Raw genomic sequence first — 26,944 nt, forward strand, 5'->3', positions numbered from 1 at the left:
TTAATTACTTAAATGAATAATATAATTGAAGAAAATGATTATTAAAGAAGCTTGTAGGCAGTCAACAGACTCAGCTCTGTCAATCTCTTTCATATCTTATATAACTAAGTTCATATCTTTGGCCAAATAACTGTCTAGAAATAAGCTCTATTTTGTATATTTGGGGATTCCCTCAAATTCAACATTGTTGAAACTTAAATTCATTCTTCCATCTAAATTAGCTTCTCTTCACATTTTCTCGCTTTTGTTAATGACTTTCATTCTTCTGTTGTTCCAGGGTAAAAACCATGTAATTCTTTTCTCTCCATATTTGCACTCATTCTCTCTACCCTTCTCCCCTCCTCTCTCCCTTCCTCTCCCTATCTACCTCTATATCTCTCCACTCCTCCCTCCCATTTTCTTCTTCAAAATATTTTTTCATTCATTCTTCTACATTTTCCCAGCTTACTACCCTAGTATGAGAGCTCTTACTTTATAGCAACTATTAATTCAAAAGTCCCTTGACTTCTTACCAAAAGCCTATCCCCAATTTGGCTGCTTGTCAGATTAACTGAATATAATAATTATGCTCAAAAACTTTCAAGTGCCTACAGGCACTTTAACAAAAAACTCCACAATGTGAACTCACAGCATTATCCCTACTACATCACAACTCTATATATTCAAGTCAGGATTATATGACAGGTTTCCATTTCAGGAAAAGGAATTTCATTCATTCACAACACACACACACCCCCCAAATAGAATTTATTTCTACCTGTTGAAAAGGCGACAGCTGATATTTTAATTTTTTTTCTCTTTCTAGTCTGTTTTCTCAGCTCAAAATTATCAGAGAAATATTATTTCATATACACAAACAATCTTAAAGCAACTGCATCCAAAACTGGAAATAGAGCAATGAATCCTGCACTGATGTTTGCAGATATTAAATCCTAGACTCTAAAAATAGAAGTGTAAACTCTGCAATAGTCATGGTACTACTAATACATCCTGATACTATGGGGCTCCTTCGGGGTAGCTTTTGGGGAAAATGATCATACATTAATTTTACAGTAACCATGCACTGTCAGGATTTTTATTATGTGTATTTTAATTCAATTCAATCTTTTCTTGATGGGAGATACAATGTGAATCACTGGTTTATACAAATTCATGTAAAAATTAAATATTACAAACACTATCCAAATATTTCTTTCCTCACAGAAAATTATTTTAAGTTTTAAATAAAATTACTACTGCAATTAAGTTATTTTGAAAATAATTAAATCAATTGCCTTTGTAAAAAGCCAATTTTAATATAGGCTCTCTGAACAGGTTTTTAGTCCATCAGTTAATATGATTTCATTTTGACAAATTATAAAATAAAATCTTAAAAATTTGCATACAGATGTTGATTATGACAGATATTAAGAGAAAAAGTATACACATTTAAATTTTTAATTTAAAACATAACAACTATCATAATATATTGATTAAATGTAAATACTTTATTGAAGATTCAGAATATAACCAAAAGTGAATCAGAAGTAACAATAAAAGTGATTTTCTTTTTTGCTGCTATTCTTTTTTTTAAACTATTCTATTCACAGTGACCCTTCATTAGTATAACAAATCCCCAGGTTGCATGACAAGTAACTAAAAATAAAACTTACTTTATCCACGTGTGTTCTATGATCCTATGAGAGTATCCACCATCTGTCTGTATGTAGCTATCATTCTTTGCCCCTGATCAGAGTGTTTCATAATAAGCTGGATAACTGTCCAGGATAGAGTATCTGGCAACAGGCCAGACAGGGATGGCTTTCTAGTGTATCAAATCATAATGAGCCTAAACCGGTATATGTTTTAATGTTCTGTTTTAAAATCGGCGTTATTGTCATAGATTTGAAGAAAGGTAGACAAAATGTGGGCAACTCTGGTAAAGAAGATGACTCTAAAACCCAATACATTTTTTTTTTAAAGGAAAGCTAAATCTTTAAACATCTCAACAATTTCAATATAACATTTGATCCAATTTTTCCTTCAAATTAACCAAAACCATTAGTCCTCTAAAACCAAAATAGTTCGTCCATTTTGATATTAAAGAGTAATCTTAAATTGAATTTATTTTTACTTCATCTAAAGTGATTTTAATTTTGTCACATCTGAAAAAACATATTTTTCAAAGGAAAAATTCCACAAGATGGAGCATTTTAGGAACTGGACATATCACAGGAAATCTGGCTCACATCTTTTTCTCTTCTGGGTCACATTGTTCCAAATTCAACTTACTCGGTATGTACTATCTAATCTTTTTCTGCTCTCCCTGCTCCAAAACAAAAAAAAAAAAAATCTCTTGTCATCCCCTACTCTTCAGTTTCACTTCTTCAATGGATTCCAGGCCCTTCATCCTGTCCTTTCCCTTCTAGTTTCTCATTCCCACTGGCTGACCTAATTTTTACTTTGATCATCTCAAAAAACAATCTTCTTTCTTCACTCCCTCTCATCATATAAGTAACTCTTAACTTGTTACTGTGTGTGTGTGTGTGTGTGTGTGTAAGTAAATCCATTGCCATTTGTTTCCTGAATTGGTCAATTGTCCACATGCCTACTAAAGGTTACATGCTCTCCTTTTTCCTCTTCCAACTTCCCAAATTATCAATGTTTTCATGAACAACATATTCAGGACATTATCATTCTTCCAGCTTTATTTAGCTGACATCTTCCTATACCATAGTTTCTTCTAGAGACTAAATTCATCAAGCAACATTCATATGTTTGACTTAACAATCATCTGACAGTCATGTACAAAACAGTATTTAACACACTACCTTCCAATTGGTAGACACTTAATAAATGCTAGCTGACTACCGGATGATTTGGACTGAAATGTAGATCAAAGGGTTAACAAAAGAAGTTTCATATTCTGGAAACATTCCCCATAATTCTGCATGTCAATTTTTTCTCAGTTACTTGAAAAATGTTTTGCTCTAGAAGCAAAGAGAGAGATATACTCTAATACTGTAACAGATCTTATTAAAACTCTATTGCCGCTAGTGGAAAAAAGTGTTCACATTATAGTGAGATGAAAGGTACTATTGGACAGTTATGTATCATACTCAGAGAGGTCACAGCTTTCAACATTTTTAAGTATATGGAAAAACACTAACTTTTCCTTTAGTAAAACTGTAAACCTAGTTTTGCAAATGAAATAAATGACATCGAAGCTCAATTGTTCCCCGAATAAATACCTTATACATAACTTCTTAAAATCAGAAATGAAATAAAACCTCTAGACTAGACTAGATATGAAAAACAAATAGAGAAAACAGCAAATTGAGGGCATATATAAATAACTATTTTACACAGAAAAAATATTCAAAAGGAAAAAGTTAAGAGTTTAAAGTATGGTATCTTAGAATTAATGGCCTACTTTTATATCCTACTATTGATCCAAAAGAACCTTTAAAAATATATGCCATAATTCCAATAGACTTGGAATGGAAAGTGCCATCCACATCCAGAGAGAGAACTATGAAAACTAAATATGGATCAAAGCATAGTACTTTCACTTTTTGTTGTTGTTGTTATTTGCTTGCTTTTTTTTCTCTTTCTCATTTTTTCCCCCTTTTGACTTGATTTTTCTTGTGCAGCATGACAAATATGGAAATATGTTTGAAAGACCTGAGCATGTTTAACCTATATTGGACTGCTCGCTACCTTGGGGAGGAGCAGTGGGGGAGAGAGGGGACAGAGAGAAAGAATGGGAGAAAAATTTAAAACACAAGTTTTGCAAAGGTGAATGTTCAAAACTATATTTGCATATATTGGAAAAAAATAAATTATTAAAAATGTTTTTAAATGTGCCATGAGAAAATAAACTATAATATTTTCTAATCAAAATTCAATATTTTGAAACCATAACCTGGTTACCCTTCCAAGCTTCCAATCCACTTTACTCTTCAAGTGCTCAGATCTGATAAGCCTGGTTTCTCTGATGTTCCTTGCACAGGACTTCCTTTCCTCACTCTGGGTGCCCTCCTTTCCTCCCCTCCCCTTTTGAAAGCTCTCCTTCCTCATCTCTACTTCCTGGCTTCTCCGGCACCCTTCATTTCTGAACTAAAATTTCACTTCTGCAGGAAGTATTTCCCAGTCCTCCTTAAAGCCTTCCCTCCTAGAGACTGCCACCAATTTGCCCCATATCTATCCAGTGAATGTACCTAGTTATTTTCATGTTACCTCTTTCTCCATTAGAATGGGAAAATCCTTGTGGGCAGGGACTATTTTGCCTTTCTGTGTATCCCTAATCCTTAGCAAAGTGTCTGGCAGGTAACAGGTGCTTAATAAATGGCTCTAAAAGACTAATGATGATATATACATACCAACTCTTGGTAGAGAGATGATACAAAATGTGACATCACTTTTCATAATTAATAACCGTGAATTTGTTTTGCTTGCCTGTATTTAATTGTTAAAAAGTAGAGGTTTTACTACAAGGGAATTAGGTAAAAATAAAAAGTAGAGAATGTTTACAGAGGGAGTAATGAAGGGAGAAGCAATAAAAAATGAGGGGAAAATATTGTCAATGAAACTTTTAAGGATACAAAGAACCCAGTTTAAAAGGTGACAAAGAAAATCAGGTCAGTGTTACATGTTACATTTAAGATAATGCTACTCTGTTAAATGTAATATGTACTGAAAAAGAAGAAAAAAATCTATATATAATAAGACTAATGGTTTAAAAATACATTCTTATGCGACTTGTATGGAAAAAGTTAATAGGCAATACTTTGCATTGTAGGCACATCTGATCTATTTGATAAAGAAACATACAAATTGAAAGATTTTCTTCATGTTCTTGGACAACTCTCCAACACAAAACATTTCTGAAGTAACATTTATAGGAATCCTGAGCAAGAAAATTTTGGCAATATTATGAAATATATTTACACAATTGAAGGTAAGAAAAAAAATTTTGCTTCATAAATGCAGAACACCTGTCACCTAATCTTGAAAAATTGTTGTCCTAGGACCATTTGATCCCTCTTTGACCACTTCCCTCAAACCCTCTTCCCTTCCAGGCACAGGTAGCCAAAAGTAATCAAAAGCATGCTTTTTTTCTTTCTAATTTGTGTCATATCACAATTCCTTCAAGGCATCAGGAAAAACTATTACTACTTAGGTAAGACAAAGGTCCCAAACTCTGATTTTGATCCAATCACCAACTAATTAATTACTCCCCCCCCAAAAAAAAAGTTTCCCCAGTTGATAATATCCTAGTTATTTCTATGCAGAGAAAGAAGGGAGTCAGAAGATAAGATTTAGGATTCCTGGGGGGAGAGAGGGAAAGGATAAAATACAGAATAAGAGGAGGATTAAAGGATTGCTTTCTGCAGTGTAGAAATCTGGGGTATCATATGAAGATATAGAGTAATAAAACTAAGAGTATCTGGTGAAGTTCCTAAGAGACTAAGTATAGAAAATACCTATAATTAGGGGGCATGATTAGTTGATGAAGCTGGAAAAGGAAGAAAGAAAACCATCAAGGAGCAGTAACACAAAAATCTGGAAAGAAGAGAGTGTACAGATTCAACAAAAATCTGAGAAGAGATCAGATGACTTTACAGAAAATTATTTCTGTTGAAAATAAGTTTGGACACCAGATTGCCAAGGAGTTAAAGGCTGAATGAGAAAACACAGTCGCAAACAAAAATGCCTTTTTTAAGGAATTTGACTGTATAGGTGGAAGCCTGAGTGTCAACAGCTAACAGTAGGGTCTAGGGTTTTTCTGAGAATAGGGAGGCTTGGGCAAGTTCAAAGAAAGTAGCAAAGGAAGAAGTAAATTGGGTGACCTTGAATATTATGGGTTGGGGAAAATGAAGGGGAAAAAAATCTGTTGGAAAGATAGGAAGAATGGGGTTGAAGGATACATATAGAGGAGTTTTCATTGGCAAGGAAAAGGGACACCTGTTTATCAAAGACTTGAAAAGAGGAGAGAAACATTAGGAGATTTTGTGAGTAAAAGAAAAGGAAAGAAAAGCACATCAGTATGAATGTTCTCAATTTTCTCAGAAAACTTATCAGCAGATCCTCAGCAGAAAAAATAGAAGGACAAGTATCAGGCAGGAGAGAAAAGACTTAAGAATATTCAGCTTCTGTGGGAATGAAGCAGAGAATCAAGAAAAGGAATAAAAAGGATAGCCATGATGCAATGAGGGTCCATTTCAAATTGGACAACAATCAATTTGTATGAAAAAGCATTCTGCAAACTCTAAAGCAGTATGTAAAATGTTGACTCTTATTATTGTTAGATAGAAAAGATCCTATGATTGATTATGATTATTCTCAAAGGATGAATCACAAAGCTGCCTCCTTTAGTACTAATGTTGATTATATGTATATGTCTGCGCCATTTTATCCATTAATGCTGGCATGCTGCTGATCATGAGAAATGAGAAGAATCTAGCTGACAATCACAGAACAAATGAGTTCTAGGCTTTGCCAATAATTACAATACAACGTACAAACAAGATAAAATAAAAGAATAGAGCACAAGAAATGTTTAGATTCTGTGCTGTGGTCACCACCAGTTTCATTCTTCCCATTTTAGAAAACTGTTTAATAACTTAATGGCAGTACTTTTTCCCCCTCTTTCCAAGTGTCTTAGCTGAGGTACTCAATAAAAATGGTGGAGTTCACATGTATAATACACTTTAAGATTTATCATTCACTTTTTTTTTTTCTTAAATAAACAATATTCCTCTTGAGAGGACAGAGAAAACTTAGTGATGGGGGTTGAGGTCCCTTTAACATTCTCCTCTGACTGCCCATGGCTGACCTTGATTCGCAAATCCTGGTCAAAAGAACCCTTTTGAATATCCAGGCCCAGCCCCACTATCAGCTCAGCTTCCCCCAGCCCTCATCTGATCTGAGCTAATTGAAAAGCCCGCCGAGAACTTGGGTACAGCCCATCTTCTAGGTATAAAAGAGGAGAGCCAAAACTCCCTCTTTGCAGGAGCCCTCCCCGCCAACACATGGTATCCTTCCAGACATCTAAGGGATCCTGCCCGCCCAGCAGCCACTTCTGGCCCTGGAGTCTTTCTAACTGAGCTTTACTTCCAAATTTCTATAATAAGCCTTTTATTTATCAATCTAGGTTTTTGGGCCTATAAATTCATTTACAGGGGGCACTGCACCTCATGGGATTGTCTTACTATTTATGCGCCGAGAAATGGGGCTCCCCCTTTCCTTTCCCTCATTATTAGTATCTCAGTTCTACAGAGGAAACACTGCTGTCTTGAAGAATTAAGTGACTTGTCTGCCCAGGTATAGACAGCTTACAAATGACAAGACCAAAAGTGGAACCCAGATCTTGTGACTCCAAGACTAGTGTTCTATGACACCAAGCAGTTCTTCAGACTTATCTAATAAAAAAAGGACATTATACATTTGAGACCACTAAAATTAAGTTAATAAATAAATGATATACTTCCCAGTAGTAGCATCAGATTTTTAAGTACTTCCTGGGAAAAACAATTATATTAAAAAGACATGGTACAATTGACAGAACACTAGAATGGGAAGTTGGATTTAAATCCCATATTTGATATTTAGTGATCTCAAGAAAACTCAATAACTTCTCTCAGTTCATCTGAAAAGTGAGAGAAACATTAAAGTACTCCACAAATATGAGTTATTTAAAAAAAAAACAAAAACACCTGAACAACAACCTGCTTATACAACACATGCCACTGGTTAAAATTTACTTTTTCTTTTTCTAAAAAGACATTGTTGTCTTTTTCACAGGAGTTCTTTTTATACCAAAGGCAAAAGAATAATCCTTTTTTTGGTGGTGCTAAAATGATAAACAGTAGTTCTAATATTTGGATGCAATCAAAGTTTCAACATATACTTTAAACCTGAGGACTCTTTAAGATAATATTTTTCCATTTTTACAGATGAATTAAAAGCCAGAGAGGGAAAAAAATTAGAATAGAAAAATTAGGATGTGAATCCAGTTCTTTTGCGTCCAGACCCTTTCCAACCAAACTACAATTCCTCTCACATACTAAATGAATTCTTTCAACCTTCAAGGAATTAGCTCCTGTAACTGAGGATCTAACAAACAATTTCAACCTCATTCTATTCCCACATTTCATAAATTTTTACATTTGGATGGTAACTCCTCTCCGCCTGGAGTTTCTACTTTTTTTTTTTTCTCCAATCAGATGCTTTTGTCATATTTCTTACCTTCTCAATAATCTACAATGTTTCTATTGCTTCTAGAATAAAATATAAACTTCTTATCTTGGGATTCAAAATCGTCTTCAATTTAGATAAACTCTAGTTTTCCAGGCATATTACCTATTCATTTTCTGTTCCTCAAATTTAATAGTCAATTTCTTGCTGTAATCAAAATCTGGCACTCTATCTCCTGTCTCCATTACTTTGTATTATATCCTCCATGTCCAGGATATACCTCCTCCCTCCTTCCCTCTACCTCTTTTAATTTCTAACTTCCTTCAAGGCTTGTGTATCATTTCTTGTGGTGTAGTTGATAAAGCATTGACCCTGGATCAAGGGGGTCTGAGTTCAAATCCAGTCTCAGACACTTATTAGCTCTGTGACCCTGGGCAAGTCATTAATGTTTTTTGCTTCAGTTTTCATCTATAAAATGAACTAGAGAAGGCAAAGGCAAACCATTCCAAAATATTGATCAAGAAAAACACAAAATGCACAGAGAGTCAGGAACAAAAGGTTCAGCAATTGTCAATGCTGTAAAATTACCCATGCATATATCTGGTAAATAAAAAGCCATAATAATAAAATTAAATTAAATTTTTAAAAAGGAAGAAAGAAATAAAATGACATAGCAACAATTAAAAAAAAAAAAGGATACATACGTCAATAACTAAAGAAGGAATTCTTCCCATTCATTCAATAAATATTTGTCAACTGCTAAATAATTATTATTATGCTAGAAAACATGGTAATAAAGGAGTAAAGATGGTACTATAGTACTTGTACCGTGGGAACTAATGATCTGAAAAAGTGTTTGTTTGGTTTTTTTTTTTTTTTAATTCTTTAACAAAAAGTTAAAGAATTAAAAGTAGCATATGAATAAGTTTCAAGTAAGTAGTACAAACACAACATGCTACAGTTCAGAAGAGGAAGAAATTACCTTGGGCTAATGTACTTGTAGAAGATTGTATTTGAGTTGGGCCGTGAAGGACAGGCAAGATTTAGACAGGAAAGAAGCAGGAAAGTATTTCAGAAAAGGGCAAGTATAATATGAGCAGCCACAAAGATTGCAATTGAGCAAGGGCTCTTCAGGGTCAATGAAATCACTTAGTTGAAGCACAGAAATTTGTTAAGGATAGATAAAGCTAGAAAATTAGGTTGGATGTTGATTGAAGAGGTCCTTGAATACCAGATTAAGAAGTATATTCAATAGTTAAAACTTTTAGGGCTATAGTGAAAAGGAATTTAAATCACTGACCCCACAGTTATATTTTTAAATAATTTTTCTTTAGACTAGCAACAAAAATAAGATATGCTGGGATAGAACTTAAATTTTATTAGCATTCACCTGAGATAACCTTCATAAATTAACCCACCACTTCTTCAACTGTTAAATGACATAATCATCTCAAATTAAAAACACTTTTAAAGTCATACTTTCAAATTTCTTCTCTTCTTGTATCCTTGTAATAATTTATAAACCTATATATTTGTAAAATCCAAATATGTAATCAGAAGTAAATCTCTGATTAAGAATCACAATGCACAATGGGTCAAAAACTCCTAATGATGTATAATAAGGTATAAATAAGATACTTTTTATAAAAATACATTAAATTCCTCAAACCATTGCATTACTAATTAGTAAAATGAGAATAACATGAGTGTGATATCACAGGGTCTTCTTAGATACCAAAGAAAGCACTAACTCCACAGAAGACTATGAAAAAAATAAGCATTAACAATGATTGCTTATGTCATGAAATAGCTGATTGTTGATTACTTTTGCTTCACTTTACTTCTTTGTTAAAGGACCTGAAGGTCAATGAGAAGTTATTGTGCAACTGAAAAGAAAGATTAAATAAAACTTTTAAAAAGAAAATCATAACCACCTCTCAGTTCAGTGACTATAAAACTGAACACAAAAGAAGGATTTATTAGATTCTCTAAATCAGAATGTTGTTAAAAGCTTAAAAGATGCTTTCTCCATAATGAAAAGAAAAAAATAAGATATATAAAACTTGGAATAAGTCAAATAAAGATTTGAAACTTTCAGTGGTCTTCCTCCTAGTCTTTTCTTTAAAAAAATATATTCATGCACAGACACAGGCATACACATAACTACACAAACACAACCAAGCATGGTACTGAAAAGTCTTGGTTTCAAATATAAAGTTATCAATCTTTTATTAGTTTTATGATATAAGAGCTGTGGATTTCGTCCTCATACAATGCACATCAGATATCACAGTGATTAGGTTTTGCTTAGTTACAGAGAAGGTTGTATCTGACTTGTGAAAGCAACCTTCTTTGCTTAGACCATAAACACCTGTGAGTAACTATGGAAGGAGCTGAATGAAAAGTATCCGCGATGTGGAAAAAAAAAAAAAACTCACCATTCTAACTACTTCAGGGTAAGTCTGCTCTGTCAAACAGCCTCTGCTTATTGTAATGTAGTCCACCAGTTCATTAAGAGTGGAGCGCTTGTATTCTTTCATTTTAAGATCTGATAGCGTGTCCATGAAGTCAAAAATGACACAGCACTGCTGAAGTTTCTTTAGGAACAGTTCAGGCTGCTCTGAGGATGGAACGTCTAAGGAACAAAAAAGGAAATGTAAGTCTGTCATCAATTTCTAGGTAACAGGAATTCTCTATTAAAATTAGTTATTTCAAAAGAAAGCTCAAAATAGAGTTCACATGAAACAGTGATTCTGTAGTGTTTAAAAATCAATTAGACATTTATGGGACATCTTTATCAACTAATGTGATTTATGACTTCAGCAACAATACTGTACCAATAACAAATTTATATCATTTGCTATTGAAAAGTAAAAGACTTAACAAACTCCCAAGAGCAATTAGAAAGGCTTAATAAATTTCAACCAAATATGTCATCTTCATCCCCAATGCCTAAAATCTAATTTGGATTATATGAATTGAGCACCCAACTTTACTAATATACACTGGACAAAAAAGTTTCACTATTGTTTTAAAATTATCTCAATAAAAAAAATTTAAAAGCAGAAATGTTGGTACATTCATGTTAATCCTTGTTTAAATCAATTGTTTTTGTTTTGTTTTGTTTTTACTTACAGCCTATGAAAGTAAGATTTCAAAAAGCCAACAGGTTAAGACAGTATGATAATCCAAAAGGAAAAAAAGTCAGATGTCATTGTCATTATTATTATTATTATTATTATTATTATTATTATTATTATTATTATTATTATCCCCTTGACAAATGGAAAACTAAAATGTCATTAAGATCACACAATGAAACAGATCTCCCTAATCCTACTTGACCATATTCCCTTCATATTGCACATAAAGGATCCTAATACTTTATATTCTATCACTTTTAATCCTCTCAGTCCTGGGTCATACCCCTTTTATAGTAATTACACAGAATAAAGCCATCTATTCATCAATAGTAAGAGAAATACGTTAATGGACCACTTCTGTTTGCTACCACCAATATCATCATGTAAACAAGCAAAGGCAATGCAATAAATATCAAGAAAAACTTTATAAAAAGAATTCATTTGTAAGAACAAATATTTTTGAAAAACCTACCTAGAAATACACATGACCAATAAAAAAATAACTATAAAAGCTATCATTATAGAAATCAAGGAAGTCCTAAATAATGCTACAGGGGCATTTAGTGTGCCTAGATGCATCACATGAACACAGTAAAATTGACAATATATCCTAAATACCTAAAATATTTAATGAAATACCAATCAAAACAACAAGGAGTTTAGTTACAAAATAGGAAAAATTATAATAAAATGTATATTAAAAAACAGAATAGGTAATTAAATTCAAAATAAAGGTATAAAATATTTAGAAACCTATGAATCTGTGCATAAAACACTCTTTGCAGAAATAAAGACAGATCTAAGCAAGGAAATATTTATTGTTCAGGGGTAGGTGAAGCCAGTGTAATAAAAATGATGATACTCCCTAAATTAATTTTTCACTGACATGTCAATCAAACAACAATTTGAAAACAAAGAAAACAAAAGTTTTCTTTATGGAGCTAAAAAATTATAATAAAATTAATATAGAGGATAAAAGGTCATGAAGAATAATAAAAATGGAAAGGAAGAAGATATAGTAGTAACAGGCATCAAACTAAATTACAAAACAATAATCATTAAGAGAATTTGGTAATGGTTAGAAAAATAGAAAGGTTGATCAGTGGAATCAAAACTTAGGTTAAAACCATATAGAAGAAAGTCAATAGAATAGGATGGTTTTGATAAATTCCAGGTATTAGAGTAAAAACTCACTGTTGGACAAAAAGTATAGGTAATATCTTATACCACGTGCCAAGATTAATGATAAGTGGGTAGATGACTTAAATGTATAAAGTAACATAAATAGTTGAAACAGGAAAGAGGTAATGACTAAACAAGCAGTAGAAAGGATCATAGAAATTAAGTGGAAATATTGATTACATATAATTTAATTAAAAGTTTATTTAATTTTAATTTTAACTAATTTAAATTTAAATTTAATTTTAATTTTAATTTAATTTAAGTTTAATTTAAGTTTCTCTGATAAAAGTCTCATCCAACATATATGAGGAATCAATTAAAGTTCATTAAAGAGTCGTCCATCCCCCATTAGATAAGTGGTCAAAGGATAGGAACAAGTATTTTTCAGAGAAAGAAATCCAAACTAACAGCAACCATATAAAAAAATTCAATATCACTAATAGAAAACAGAATAAAGCAACTGGGCGGTCCTGCCCCACATTCATAAGCATGACAAAGATGACCAAAGAGGAAAATGACAAATGTTGAAGGAGCTGTTTGAAAATTGGCATTTTTTTACATTGTTGATGGAGCTGTGTGTTATGGACCAGAACTATGAACTTGAAACAAGGATGCTTACATAGTACAAAGTGGAATTCATGAGACAATGGTTATCTAGATTAGCATGGTGCTTAATAGTTCTCTAGTTCAGTATGACTGATTTAATCTTACAACAAATAATGGTTTCCTAGAGACAATAATGATTGGTTTATACTCAGAGTAGAGCATATAAGTTGGGACTCAGAAAGCTCTCAGATTCAGAGAGCTAGATTCACACAGAGGCAGAGAAGTCAAGAGAATTGGAAGCAGGAGCTTTCAGAACCAAGGAGAGAGAAATTCATTTCCACCTTCAGTCAGGCTCCAGGTGGCAGGCTCTCCTCCTGCATTTCTCCACTGAAATCCAGGCTCCAGAGGCCTCCAAGAAAGCTGCCCAGCCCCAGGCAAGGAGACAATAAAGACTTTTGGAATTTAACACCTGGCTGTTCTTGTGGTGATGAAGTGAACTGAAACAAAGGCTTCTCCCAACCTCCAGAGACCCCCAAGAAAACTGAACCAAAGAACACTACAGCTATGAAACTAATCTAAGCTGTCCTAAAAAGCAATTTGGACCTATGACCCCAAAAGTTACTGTCTAACACAGAGATACCACTAATAGGCTAATACCTATATAAGGTAAATATCTGGCACACAGTAGGTACTTTGTCTTGAAAAGAACTGTTATGTATAAAAATACTGATAGTCTCTCTTTTCATAATCACCCCAATCTGGAAAATAAAGAGGAAAGCCACCTATTAGGCATGGTTTAAAAAAAAAAAAAAAAAAAACTAGATAAATGACTATAATGCAATATTATTTTTGTATTAAGAAGTGATGAAATGTACAGTTTCAGAGGAAAACTGGGAAGAACTGAACAAACTAATGCAAAACAAAGAGAGCAGAACTATGAGGAAATTTATATGACAACATAGAAAGAAAAACAACTTTGAAAAACTTCAGCACTATGATCAATGCAATGATAAACCAAGGGTCCAAAGGACTGAATATCAAAGAGGCCAACCTACCTCCTGCTAGAAAGGATGAGTTTACAATACAGATCAGGACATACATTTTTTGACATGGCCAGTGTTCACAATTTATCTTGTTTGCCCCTATGCACCCTACTGAGTTTTTCTTTTCTCTTCTTTTCTTTTTATTGTTCAAAACAGGGAAGAGGAGAAGAGGTGTGGCAGTAGGAGGATGACATAAAAAAATCGCATAAATAAATAAATTCGGGAAAAGAAGGAAAGGGAAGCTAAGTGGATAGAAATGTTGAGGCTGGAATTGACTCTATAAGAAATCAAGCCATTCTCCAATTGATAAATGGTCAAAGGATATAAACAATTTTCAGATGATGAAATTGAAACTATTTCCACTCATATGGAAGTATTCCAAATCACTACTGAACAGAGACAACTCTGAGATACCACTACACACCTGTCAGACTAGCTAAGAAAACAAGAAAAAATAATGATGAATATTGGAGGGGATGCGGGAAAACTGGGACATTGATGCATTGTTGGTGGAGTTGTGAACAAATCCAACCATTCTGTAGAGAAATCTAAAATTATGCCCCAAAAGTTATCAAACTTTACCCTTTGATCCAGCAGTGTCACTACTGGACTTACATCCCAAGCAAATACTAAAGAAGGGAAAGGGACCTGTATGTGCCAAAATGTTTGGGGCAGCCCTTTTTGTAGTGGCTAGAAACTGGAAAATGAATGGATGCCCATCAATTGGAGAATAGCTGAGTAAATTGTGGTATATGAATGTTATGGAATATTATTGCTCTGTAAGAAATGACCAGCATGATGAATACAGAGAGGCTTGGAAAGACTTGTATGAACTGATGCTGAGTGAAAGGAGCAGAACCACTTCAACAATACTGTATGAGGATGTATTCTGGAAGTGGATATCTTTGACAAAGAGAAGATCTAATTCAGTTACAATTGATCAATGATGGATATTGTGAAGATCAAATGAGATGGTGGGTTTGGTAATGCTGTGGATAGAGCACTGTCCCTGGAGTCAAGAAAACTTGAGTTCAGATATGATCTCAGACGCTTAACACTAATTAGCTGTGTGACCCTGGGCAAGTCACTTAACTCCAAATGCCTTGCAAAGGAAAAACAAAAGCTTATTAAAAGAGTTTCATCAAGGTCTGAGTTCAACATCACCCAAGGCAAATCTGTGTCAGAGGATGGACTCTTGAGGTCAAGATCAGTTTTCCATATACCACATTATGAAATAACTTTCTTTGACAGGAACACCATAGAATGAAAAAACACACACACACACACACGTACATGCACGCACACGGACATTATGACTTCTATTAAAATAGTAAATATACTATCATAATAATAGTTGTTTATATAGTACTTTAAGGTATACAAAACACTTTACAAAATTATTAATCACCCTAAGAAATGGGGTCAATTATCATCCCCATCTTACAATTGAAGAAACTGAAGCAAACAGAAGCTAACAACTGGATTTGAACTCAGGTTTTCCTGAGTCCAGGGCCTGCTTTAATATCTACAACCTTTAGCCCCATCTACTTACTAATACTTTTTAAAAGATTTTCCTTTCCTAATGAGATCTTTAAGTGATATTTTTCAAAGTCAGTGACCCTCATATATCCAAATAATCAAACTAAAAGAGAAGACCTGGGAATAGGGTTGTGGAGAGTTTAATCTAAATAAGCTTGTTGTACACTTTGCCAAATAATGTAATTTTAACCCTTAATACACTGTTCTCCAAATTAGTCCAAACAAAAACCTCATTTGAGAACTACTCACCTTTTATATCCCTAAGCAGGAAAAGTTCCATGAGCTCACATTAGTATTTTATCTTGGGCATTTACCAATTTACCAAGGTTTTTTACTATCATCATTGTTGTTTAGTTACCTGTATGTTACACTTTAAGTTCCATAAGGGGAAAATCTTTATCTTATCTAAATTTTGCCTACAATTTATAAATTTTATGAAATAGAATTGAACTGCAATAAAGAGACAATGGACAAACTACAAGAAACACTAGATGAACTAAGAAAATATGAATATGAGTCCCAAATATCCTCATTACCTAGAGCTACAGGACTGAGAACAAGTAACAAGCAATTTTCACTAGCTCTCTTATACCTAAAGTCTTCTTCTTCTTCTTCATTTCTAAAGCTTGGATCCTTTGTCTTTTTTTCCAATCAACTAAAATCCCAGTTTTATCTACTACATCTCCATCTCCTTACTGCTAGTTCATACTGATTAGTCCCAATCTACACTGGATATAGCTTATTTGTACCAATTTGTTTGCATGTGTTCTCCTCCATTAGAACATGAGTTTGTTTTTTTTTTTTTTAGGGAAGGGACTGTTTTTTGTCAATCCCTGAAACAACCCCTTGAAGTAAGTGCTATTATTATCTGCGTTTGCAATTGAGGAAACTGAGGCAAGCAGTTTTGAGTGAATCCCACAGTTACCCAGCTCTTAAGTGTCTGAGACCCAAATGAACTCATATCTTCTCTAATACAGCTCTCAAGAGTCTATCCTGTATTACATAGTTGCCCCATATTGCTGCTTGATTGACAGATTTCCTCTGCCAGTTTTCTTACCTAGAAAACTAGAGATAATATTTAACACTACATCTTATCCAAGTTATCATGAAAAAAATCAAACAAAATAATACATGTAAAAACTTTATAAAGTCTAATGTAATATGAAAGTGTATTAACAGGAGCTAATTTGAACTTTTCTAAAACAGTTGTATAATCACTGCCTTTCCTCTTCTATTTCCCTATCACCCTCTTTTTTTCTCCCAAAGACCTCTATATCATGCTCTCTTAGTGTCCATTTGAAAATGTTTATATCCATGGTCTTCTAACTATGAAATTTAGCTGTGTGTCATAGAATGGAAAAACACTGGGAAACATATTTTATTGGGTCTTTCACACACCAAGAATGAAAGGATAGAAAAGAGAAAGGAATCCGAGTCAAATTAATGAATCATTCCTTGATGTTGGTTCTTTTAAATGCAGTATAAATACTATAGGCCAATAAAAATATTTTCAGGTCTAATTCTGTTTGTTTCCAAATATGTGAAATGAAGTCTACCCTATCTCCTTTATTCATCAGCTTCAGTTATTTTAAAATAGGGTCATAGCCCTGTCATGCTGTAAAGCTTTTCCAATGATAAAATCACAAAGTTTTGTTTCTAGGACCCCAAATTCATCATAAATTGTGAACAAATAAAATGGCATAAGGCAAAGATAAGACAACTGTACCCTTAAACCTTTTGAAAATGTTCAATGTCCCGTGGTCCTATAAAAATATACCATACTTATTGATTATCTAAAATACTACAACAGTCTAAAGTACAAAGTTGTACTCAAACATATAACAAAATTGGACCTAAAAGGAATGCTACTTTATAGCATTAAACAGTAATTATTGATAATTTTGCTTGACTTCTTAAAATCCTAAATGGTTGGGGAGAGAAGAGTGTAAAGGACTGAAACTCCAAAAAGGTATGCTTGAATTAGACAACTGAGCACTTAAGACTAATTACCTATTCTATATGAGACAATGACTCAATTAGCATATGTTTAGATAAATGGCTCTTCTCACAATTGAAGCCGGGTGATTGTTGGGTCAATCTGTGGGGGGGAGGGGGGCAAGAAAGGGAAAAATTAGAAAAGGTTTGGCAATTGTCAATGCTGTAAAATTACCCATGCATATATCTGGTAAGTAAAAACCATAATAAAATAAAAAAATTAAAAAAAAAAAAAGAAGGGATGAAACCATTTCAGGATATCCCTTGTGTCTTTGGTAACTGAGATGAACCACTGAGCATCAATTGATTGATTGCTGTCTAGTCTAATTAATTTATTAATCATCCAAAAAAAAAAAAAAAAAAAAAAAAGATTTTTCCCCTTCATTTTCCTCCTCTCTCCCCAGTTTATTCAACCAAAAACCATTTATCAAATGCCTACTATGTGTCAGGCAATAATCAGTAGCTAAGCAATATTATCAGATCAAACTAACACCACTAGGAAACAAAAGGTGATCATTCTTTCAGACTTAACTGTTGCTTGGAAGTGAAATTTTGACCACAGAAAACTTTTTATACTTGGCCAGAAAATCACAAGAAATAATTATTGGATTATCAGCATATTCTTTAAAAGGTGATTTTACAAAGGGTACATCTATAGCAATCTAATCTTTGACAAACCCAAAGACACCAACATTAGGGATAAAAATTCATTATTTGGAAAAAACTGTTGGGAAAACTGGAAATTAGTATGGCAGAAATTAGATAAGGATCCACACTTAACACCATATACCAAGATAAGATCAAAATGGGTCCATGACTTAGGCATAAAGAATGAGATAATAAATAGATTAGAGGAACAGAGGATAATCTACCTCTCAGACTTGTGGAGGAGGAAGGAATTTATGACCAGAGGAGAACTAGAGATCATTATTGATCACAAAATAGAAGATTTTGATTACATCAAACTAAAAAGTTTCTGTACAAACAATACTAATGCAAACAAGATTAGAAGGGAAGTAACAAATTGGGAAAATATTTTTAAAATTAAAGGTTCTGACAAAGGTCTCATTTCCAAAATATATAGAGAACTGACCCTAATTTATAAGAAATCAAACCATTCTCCAATTGATAAATGGTCAAAGGATATGAACAGACAATTCTCAGATGATGAAATTGAAACTATATCCACTCATATGAAAGTGTTCCAAATCACTACTGATTAGAGAAATGCAAATTAAGACAACTCTGAGATACCACTACACACCTGTCAGATTGGCTAAGATGACAGGAACAAATAATGATGAATGTTGGAGGGGATGTGGAAAAACTGGGACACTGATACATTGTTGGTGGAATTGTGAAAGAATCCAACCATTCTGGAGAGCAATTTGGAACTATGCCTAAAAAGTTATCAAACTGTGCATACCCTTTGACCCAGCCGTACTACTACTGGGCTTATATCCCAAAGAAATACTAAAGAGCGTAAAGGAACCTGTATGTGCCAAAATGTTTGTGGCAGCTCTTTTTGTTGTAGCTAGAAACTGGAAGTTGAATGGATGCCCATCAATTGGAGAATGGTTGGGTAAATTATGGTATATGAAGGTTATGGAATATTATTGTTCTGTAAGAAATGACCAGCAGGAGGAATACAGAGAGGCTTGGAGAGACTTACATCAACTGATGCTGAGTGAAATGAGCAGAACCAGAAGATCGCTGTACACTTCAATGCTGTATGAAGATATATTATTATGGAAGTGGATATCTTCAACATAAAGAAGATCCAACTTACTTCCAGTTGATCAATGATGGACAGAAATAACTACAACCAGAGATGGAACACTGGGAAGTGAATGTAAATTGTTAGCACTACTGTCTATCTACCCAGGTTACTTATACCTTCGGAATCTAATACTTAATGTGCAACAAGAAAATGGTATTTACACACATATATTGTATCTAGGTTTTACTGTAACATATGTAAAATGTATGGGATTGCCTGTCATGGGGGAAGGGAATGGAGGGAGGGGGGGATAATTTGGAAAAATGAATATAAGGGATAATATCATAAAAAAAATTACTCATGCATATATACTGTGAAAAAAAAATTCCAAATTAAAAAAAAAAAGGTGCTTTTACTTATCAGAATTGCTGATAAGTAAGATATATAGTCAGAATATGTCTTACAACCATATATTACTAAATAATAGCAAGCAAAGAGGAGAAATAAAATGGGTTCTTGGGGTTTTCTCTGGAGAAGATTTATTGGGAAGAATGGAGAAATGAAAGAAGGTCTTAAATAAAATAAGAAGGAAAATGAAATTATGTGGCTTGGTAGGAGAAATTCAGACTAACTAAGAAAGTCAAGTTGAGTTTGGGGACAAAATGTTGGAGAAAAGGAGGAAAATCCAAAGAACAAACACCAAGATACTGTTCCAATTTCTACTTCTGTTTGAAAGATAAACAGAATTAAGGAGAATTATAGAGTAGAACTTGAAAAATGTGCTGTGATGGAGAAAGTTAGGGTAGTTGGCAACACAAGGCAAGGCTAAGTAAAAAAAAAAAAAATAATGGGGAAAGTGAAACAAATAGAGGGTTAATCAAATAGGATGATTATAGGGGTCAAATTGAAGAGACAAAGAGGATATTAGTGAAAAGCAGAGAGGAGGATAGATGTGCCCCACCAGCACAGGCAAAAGAAAGGAGGACTCAAGTATCAAGAGGTGATAACTGGCTGTAAAAATTTAACCAGATGATTAGGGATGATGTATAATTACCTTCAAAAAGTTCAAAGAAGTAAGACTGAAAATCCCAAGCATTACAAAGAATAGAGGGAATTGTGCAGTGACTTGAATCTTGTACAAAGTTTATATTCTAACTACATTAGAGTAGCTGTTACATGTGTCCTAAATTTAAAGTGATCTCACTTTTAGAGGAATGTGAAAGGACTTAAGGAACCCTTTTCTACAACCAACCCAGACTGTAAGATAAAAGGAAAGGGAACGAGCATGTGTCAAGCACTGTGCAATGCTTTAAAAATATTATCTCATTTGATCCTCACAACAATCCTGGGAAGAAGAATGCTATTATAATCCACATTTTACCAATTAAGGAATGGTTGAATTGCTACTAAGTGCCTGAAGCAAAAATTTAACTTGAAATTTACTGACTGCAAACCCAACATTCTATATCCCCTGTACCTGCCAGCTATAAGGGAGAAGAAGGCAGTGATCCTGGAGTAGTTTATTAACCATTTTTCCCATCGTGGATCACTTTTGACAATGCACATGGTGAACTGCCTTCATCCATCCACAATTGCCATCCATAGCCTACTATGGTCCTTCCCTGAAAATGATTTTAAATGCATAAATGAAATAAAAGGATTATAAAGGAATTGGTTTTCAAAATATTTTTAAAAGTCCAAAGATCCTGTCCTAAAGTAAACAGAAGAAATAAGTAGGGGTGGACAAAGAAATCTGATAGGAAAGAAAAGAAAACTGACATTTGTTATAATGATGAATGAAAAAGTAGTTACATCAAAGATAATGGAAAGGAAAAGGACAGCTATACAATTAGAACTTAAAAAGAGATTGGAAGCTCTTCCCAAAAAAGGAGAAAGCTAAATATTCTGGATAGAAAGAAGTTGTTTATCCTCCAAAGAGTGATACATCAGAACCAGAGAAAATGTCAACTGAGAATTTATAGTAAGGGTCAGAAGAAAAAAAGAAGAGTAGCATGGTCCTGACAAGAAAGGTCTGTTGTACTGTGAGGCATGTGCATTAATATTAAGAGCCAAAATAAAAATGCCAGTTTAAGGTTTACCAAATGTTCTACATGTTATTTCATTTGATAGCTCATTTGTCATTTGATGACAGATATAACAAAAGATACCACTTTTATAAAAATGGATATAAATTACCCACTTTTTGGTGAATTGTGTGAGCAAAAATGACACTTCTAAAATAAACCTATAAAATTCTGTTAACAATGAAGTCTTGGGCAAAAAATTGAATCATAAAGTCACAGCTTATGATTTACTGAAGGAAATGGATGCAGAAATGAAAATTTAATTTAGGAAGTAAGAGGCTGATTAAGGAAGTTGTATCTCAATATGGGATTTAGATTTTTGTACAATGGCTTGCAATGGAAGAATGACAGAATCCTGGCCAGAGAAGGGGTGTACCTAACAAAGGCTAATAAGAATGTATTTGCAAAGTACTTTCAAATGAAATCAAAAGATCAACAAACTAAAACAAATGGGAGAGGAAGAAAATTATCTTTGTAAAGCTATAAAATTAGATTAGTAGCTAAGACATGCAAAAAGTCACAAGAGGCAAAATCCGGGAAAAAAATAAAAACTTTTACTTAACTATGTCTACACAAAAAGCCCAAAAAACAAAAGATCTCTAATTCAGAGCCCTTTTCACCATTACATTATACTGAAGAAAAAGAAAAGACACCTAAGACAGAATTGGTAACATCTATGGGGAATAAAAAAGGTGTTACAAGATTGGAGAATGGAAAATTCTAATTTTCAATATAGGAAAGAGAACAAAGTTGGCAGATGGCGGGCTAGTGAGCTTAACTTCAACTCCTGAACATTTAGAAAGGGAAGCAATGGTCATAAAGACTGAGCCTGGCTTTATCAAAAACAGGTCCATGCCAGATTAATCTCATTACCTGCCTCCCCCTTAGTTCCTTCCCTGACTGAAAGCCCTCCCACATATATTGACTCAAATAAATAAGGGGAAGTCTATGAATATAATTTACCTGGATTTTTTTTAGCAAAATCTTTGATAAAGTTATGTCATATTATGCTTATAGAAATAATAAACAGATATGGATTAGACAATAATACAATTGGTTGGCTAGTAAGTCTGAAGAACTAGTTAATGGTTCAATGTCAATGAAGATGGAAATTTGCAGCAATATATTCCAGTGATCTGAGCTAATTAGCATTTTATCACTGACTTGAATAAAAACATAAAACCCTGCAGCCTGCACCAAGATGGAAGGGTGGTACTTAACACATAGAAGGAAAAAATCAAAATCTGAAAGGATCTTTTGGCTAGCACATTGGGATTGTGAAGCAAGTAAAGATGATGAAATTTAATAAGGATAAAGTCATGTGAGTACAAAAACAGGTTTATAAGTAGAAGATAGTGAAGACATGATTAGACAGCAGTTATTCTGAAAATGGGAAGTGATTAGGAGTAAAACAATGAGTCAACAGTTTGACATGGCTGCCAAATCAGCTTAATGCAGACTTGTGCTGCATTAAAATGGGCATATCTTCTAAGAACAGGGAGGAGATTGTCCTTTGTCAGCTCTCACCTGTCATACTGTGTTCAATTATGGGCACCACAGTTTCAGAAGAGCATTGATAAGTGTTCAGAGAAGGGTAACCAGGATGGCTGCTGAAGGGTCCTGAGCACATCTTGTATAAGAATTGGTTGAAGGCATTTGACACATTTAACTCTGACAAAACTCAGAAGAAACATTACAACAGACTTCAAGTATATGTTAAGGTTGTCATGTGGAGATTTTTTTTTTTTCTGTTCCTCTCCAAAGGAGAGACTTGACGCAATGCACCAAAGTTGTGGAATCCAGTAGAGACGATGTCTGGACAAAAACTTCCTAATGCAAGGCAACAAACATTTATCAAGCAGTTATTATATGCTAGGCAGTACTATGTTATGGGCTTCAGGTATAAATATAAGGAAAAGGCCAGTCCTTACCTTCAAAGAGCTTACAGTCTAATGGGGAAACATAATGTCCAAAAGGGAGCTGAAAAGCTAAGGGGGGTAGAGGAAAGGCATGCTTCACAAAGAAGCATGACAGCAAAGCAGACCACTCATAAGCACAGCACAAGAAGGAATGAAACATGATCAACCTGGGCTCATCTCTAAAACAAAGTCCTAACAGTAAGAACTGGCAAAAAAGTAAAAATAAAAATAAAAAAAATCAAACAGACCACCTCAAAAGATAGGGGAGTCTTCTTCCTTAGCAATCTTTAATCAGAGGTCTGTCCATTTGCTTCAATTCAAATACTTGGCTGGATATCTTTTAGTGAGGATTCTAGTCATAGAATTCATAGTTCAACTCAGAGATATATTGGAGGCTTCTAAAAGCCAGTTCTAGAGAGCCAGTTATTAAAATTTTCAGTGTACTCTGGAATTCAACAAATCATCCTGATTTATTATTTTGTTGATTATCTACACCAGAAGTCAGCAAAATACAGTTCTTTAGGCTAAGTCTATTCTGTGCCTGTTTTTATACAGTCTAAGAACTAAGTTAAGCTTTGTTTTTTTGTTTGGGGAAGGGGGCTTTTAGGGGTTTTTTGTTTTTGTTTTTACATTTCTTTTAAAACAAAGTTTTGTTGTATCTTAAAAATGTGAAAATCATTTATGGTTTCTGGCCATATGTGGCCCCAGGACTATACAAAAAACATGCTTGATTTTGTTCTCACCTACAGTTTGCCAACTCCTGTTTAGATTCACAAAAGTAATGGGGAAATGTTTATACTAATGCAGATTCAAATCTATCTTTAAATTTTTCCCCTCTCACCCCTCATCCTAAAAGCAAATTGTTTACTAGCATGTCACTGATTGAACTAGGTGGTCCTCAGGTCCCTTCCAACTCTCAAATTCTGTAACTCTGAATAAGTCTATGAAAATCATAATACTCCAGAGCCAAAGAGAAGTTTTCTATGTCCTGAAGAAAGAGATTTGTAGGAAAAAGTCTCATCCTAAAAATTTATCACTGATGATCCTGTATCCTTACTGAAGAACTGAGGAGAACAGGGGAATTCTTGTATGGAACTTTTCTACTATTTGATCTTCTCCCTTGCTATCCATACTGTTTCATGATCTAAGTAAATGTTTTTGTAGTAAAAAAAAAAAAAAAAAAAAAAAAAAGGAAAAATTATAAGGTAGAGACTGCCTCACTGTACTTAATTTTGCAATATCAATCCATAAACAACAATTACAAAATTCATTAAAGTTGTGTTTACACATGCACTATAAAAGGTAATCATTTAGTTGTTTTAAATCAGATTTGTACCCACTGTAAATAAAATGAGTAGAATTTTCTATAAGTGTTAATTTTTGAATGCTGCATTTTATACAGGGATACCCCAAATCAATATAGAATATTACAATTCATGAATTTTCTAATTGTTCTTTCCAGTTATGACTATCAAGTACTTGTTATTACTGTCTTATAATGGAGCTCTACTCTGACTTTTCTCAAAAACTGACAAGTACTCTCTTAGGTTTGTATACATTTATGTTATTTTATTTATATATACATAAGTTATATATAGCAATGGCCATATATAAACATGTATTTACATATATAAATTTAGCACTTATTCATACTACATGGTACATTGTAAAAAAAATTTTAAGTATTTCTTGCCTTGATGAGACTTGGCAACAATAAAATTATATAATTTTAATTTTAAGTAATTTAAAATTACTTTATTTAAAATGTTTAAATTTAAATTTATTTTAATAACATTTCCTATACAAGATGGGGGATGAGGACAAAGTAAAACTGAAAACCACCTTTATATTTTAATTTACTGTAATCAGAGCATTTTACTCTGGTACAACAGACTCTGTCCAGAAATACCTAAATCTGCAAAGCATTAGCCTGAGAATCAACAGAAGGATGTATTCTTTTACTCTGATGATATATGCTAATAAACACTGATTTTTTTTTAATTTTATTTTCCTTTATTTTAACTTTATTTGTATTATTACAGTCATTGCATACTGATTCTTCTGCTTCTACTTTCTTCTCTCTGCATCATTTTATTTAAGTCTTCCAACATTTATTCTAGTCTTCATATTCATTACTTCTAATGACATAGTAATATAATATTCACAAGCCACAATTAATTCAGACATTCTCAAATCATTTGGCAAATATTTTGTTTAAAGAGTTTTGTTATCATAAGAAATGCAACTAAGAAGATTTTTTCCATGGTGCATATTTTCTTGCTATTAAACTGCTTGCGAGAGTATCATTCACCATAGAGAAGCTCAATATATCTAAAATGAGGGTATATAGAATTTATAAATCAGGGAACTGCTTCAAAATTTCATACCTAAAATTGACATATTTCATTACTTTGATGAATATTCCAATACTAATAATTCACTGTTATAGCATTCTGAGTTGTTGTCTGTACTGGATTTCTGCTTCTTTAGCACCAAAACAATCTGTTTACTTCTTAAAGGCGAATTTCTGAAAAGTGTTAGATTACAAAATGTGAACACCCAAAGAGAGCATGCTATTTTATTGATGAATACTACAGTGTTTATCGAAACCGAATGATTTTTTGGTAGAGTTTATATTTTTCAGTTGATTTGCTATTGATTTTCTTTTTAAATCCAAAATTTATAACAAATAAAAGATCCCTAGCTTCTTTATACTGAATAATTTATTTTTAAAATCTTTCAGCCTACTCTGGAGGTAATATGTCCAGAGCCCTACTGATACTTCTCATGGTATAAAAGTTACCCAAGGTTCTTATAGACTATACCTATGTCACAAGTCTTTAAAAAAAAAGTTTGTTTTTTTTTCTTAATTGGAATGGAATCTTAGGATATAATTTACTCAAATTGTTCTGCAATCTCACTGCTTTAAAATTTCCCTCCAATCATACAGATCAAAATCCGCTCATGCTTACCCATCAATATTTTATATTTACATTAACATTTCTTCTTTTTCCCATTTGGCTGGGTTAAGTGACTTGCCCAGGGTCACACAGCTAGGAAGTCTTAAGTGTCTGAGACCAGATTTGAACTTAGGTTCTCTTGACTTTAGGATTGGTGCTCTACTGTGCCTACCCTACATTAACATTTCTTATAATAAACAGTTGCCATAAAAATAAATGCAAGTAAATGAATAACTACAAAGCCAAGTATGCAACAATATATTACCAGTAAAATTATGTCTTAAAATAATTGATTGTTAATAATTTATATATCTGTGATTCTGATAACACAGTACAATTTAATTAACCAAAACCTAACTGAAATGTTTTAAACAATCACATTATTTTTCCAAACTAGATTTTTAGCAGAAAAAAAGCAAATCATTAGTAAGTTAATGTTTTAAAATGTTTTTAAACAAAAAACTTCTAAAATATATTCCAAGATTAATACATTTTCAGCCCAATTTTGTACATGTTCTAAATCTATAGTACTACACAATCACAACTAACATGCAGAGCCACAGAAGCAATGACCTAGGAAGATCTAGTTCAAAATAGAATTTGAGAACTTCTTCTTACATGATCCTCATATCTAC

The 26,944-nt window shown here is 33.2% G+C and overlaps 1 protein-coding gene across 11 annotated transcripts in view; it reads right to left on the minus strand.

The window, feature by feature from the left end:
* PPP2R5E (protein phosphatase 2 regulatory subunit B'epsilon) overlaps positions 1–26,944 on the minus strand; it is a 168,628-nt gene that overhangs the window by 64,858 nt on the left and 76,826 nt on the right. For all 11 annotated transcript variants that reach the window (XM_074290317.1, XM_074290320.1, XM_074290318.1 and 8 more), the window contains one exon: positions 10,617–10,813. In XM_074290317.1, coding sequence (XP_074146418.1) covers positions 10,617–10,813 — 197 coding nt within the window. The remainder of the gene's footprint in view (positions 1–10,616; positions 10,814–26,944) is intronic.

Source organism: Sminthopsis crassicaudata, chromosome 2, assembly GCF_048593235.1.
Source record: "Sminthopsis crassicaudata isolate SCR6 chromosome 2, ASM4859323v1, whole genome shotgun sequence".
NCBI classification, from domain to species: domain Eukaryota; kingdom Metazoa; phylum Chordata; class Mammalia; order Dasyuromorphia; family Dasyuridae; genus Sminthopsis; species Sminthopsis crassicaudata.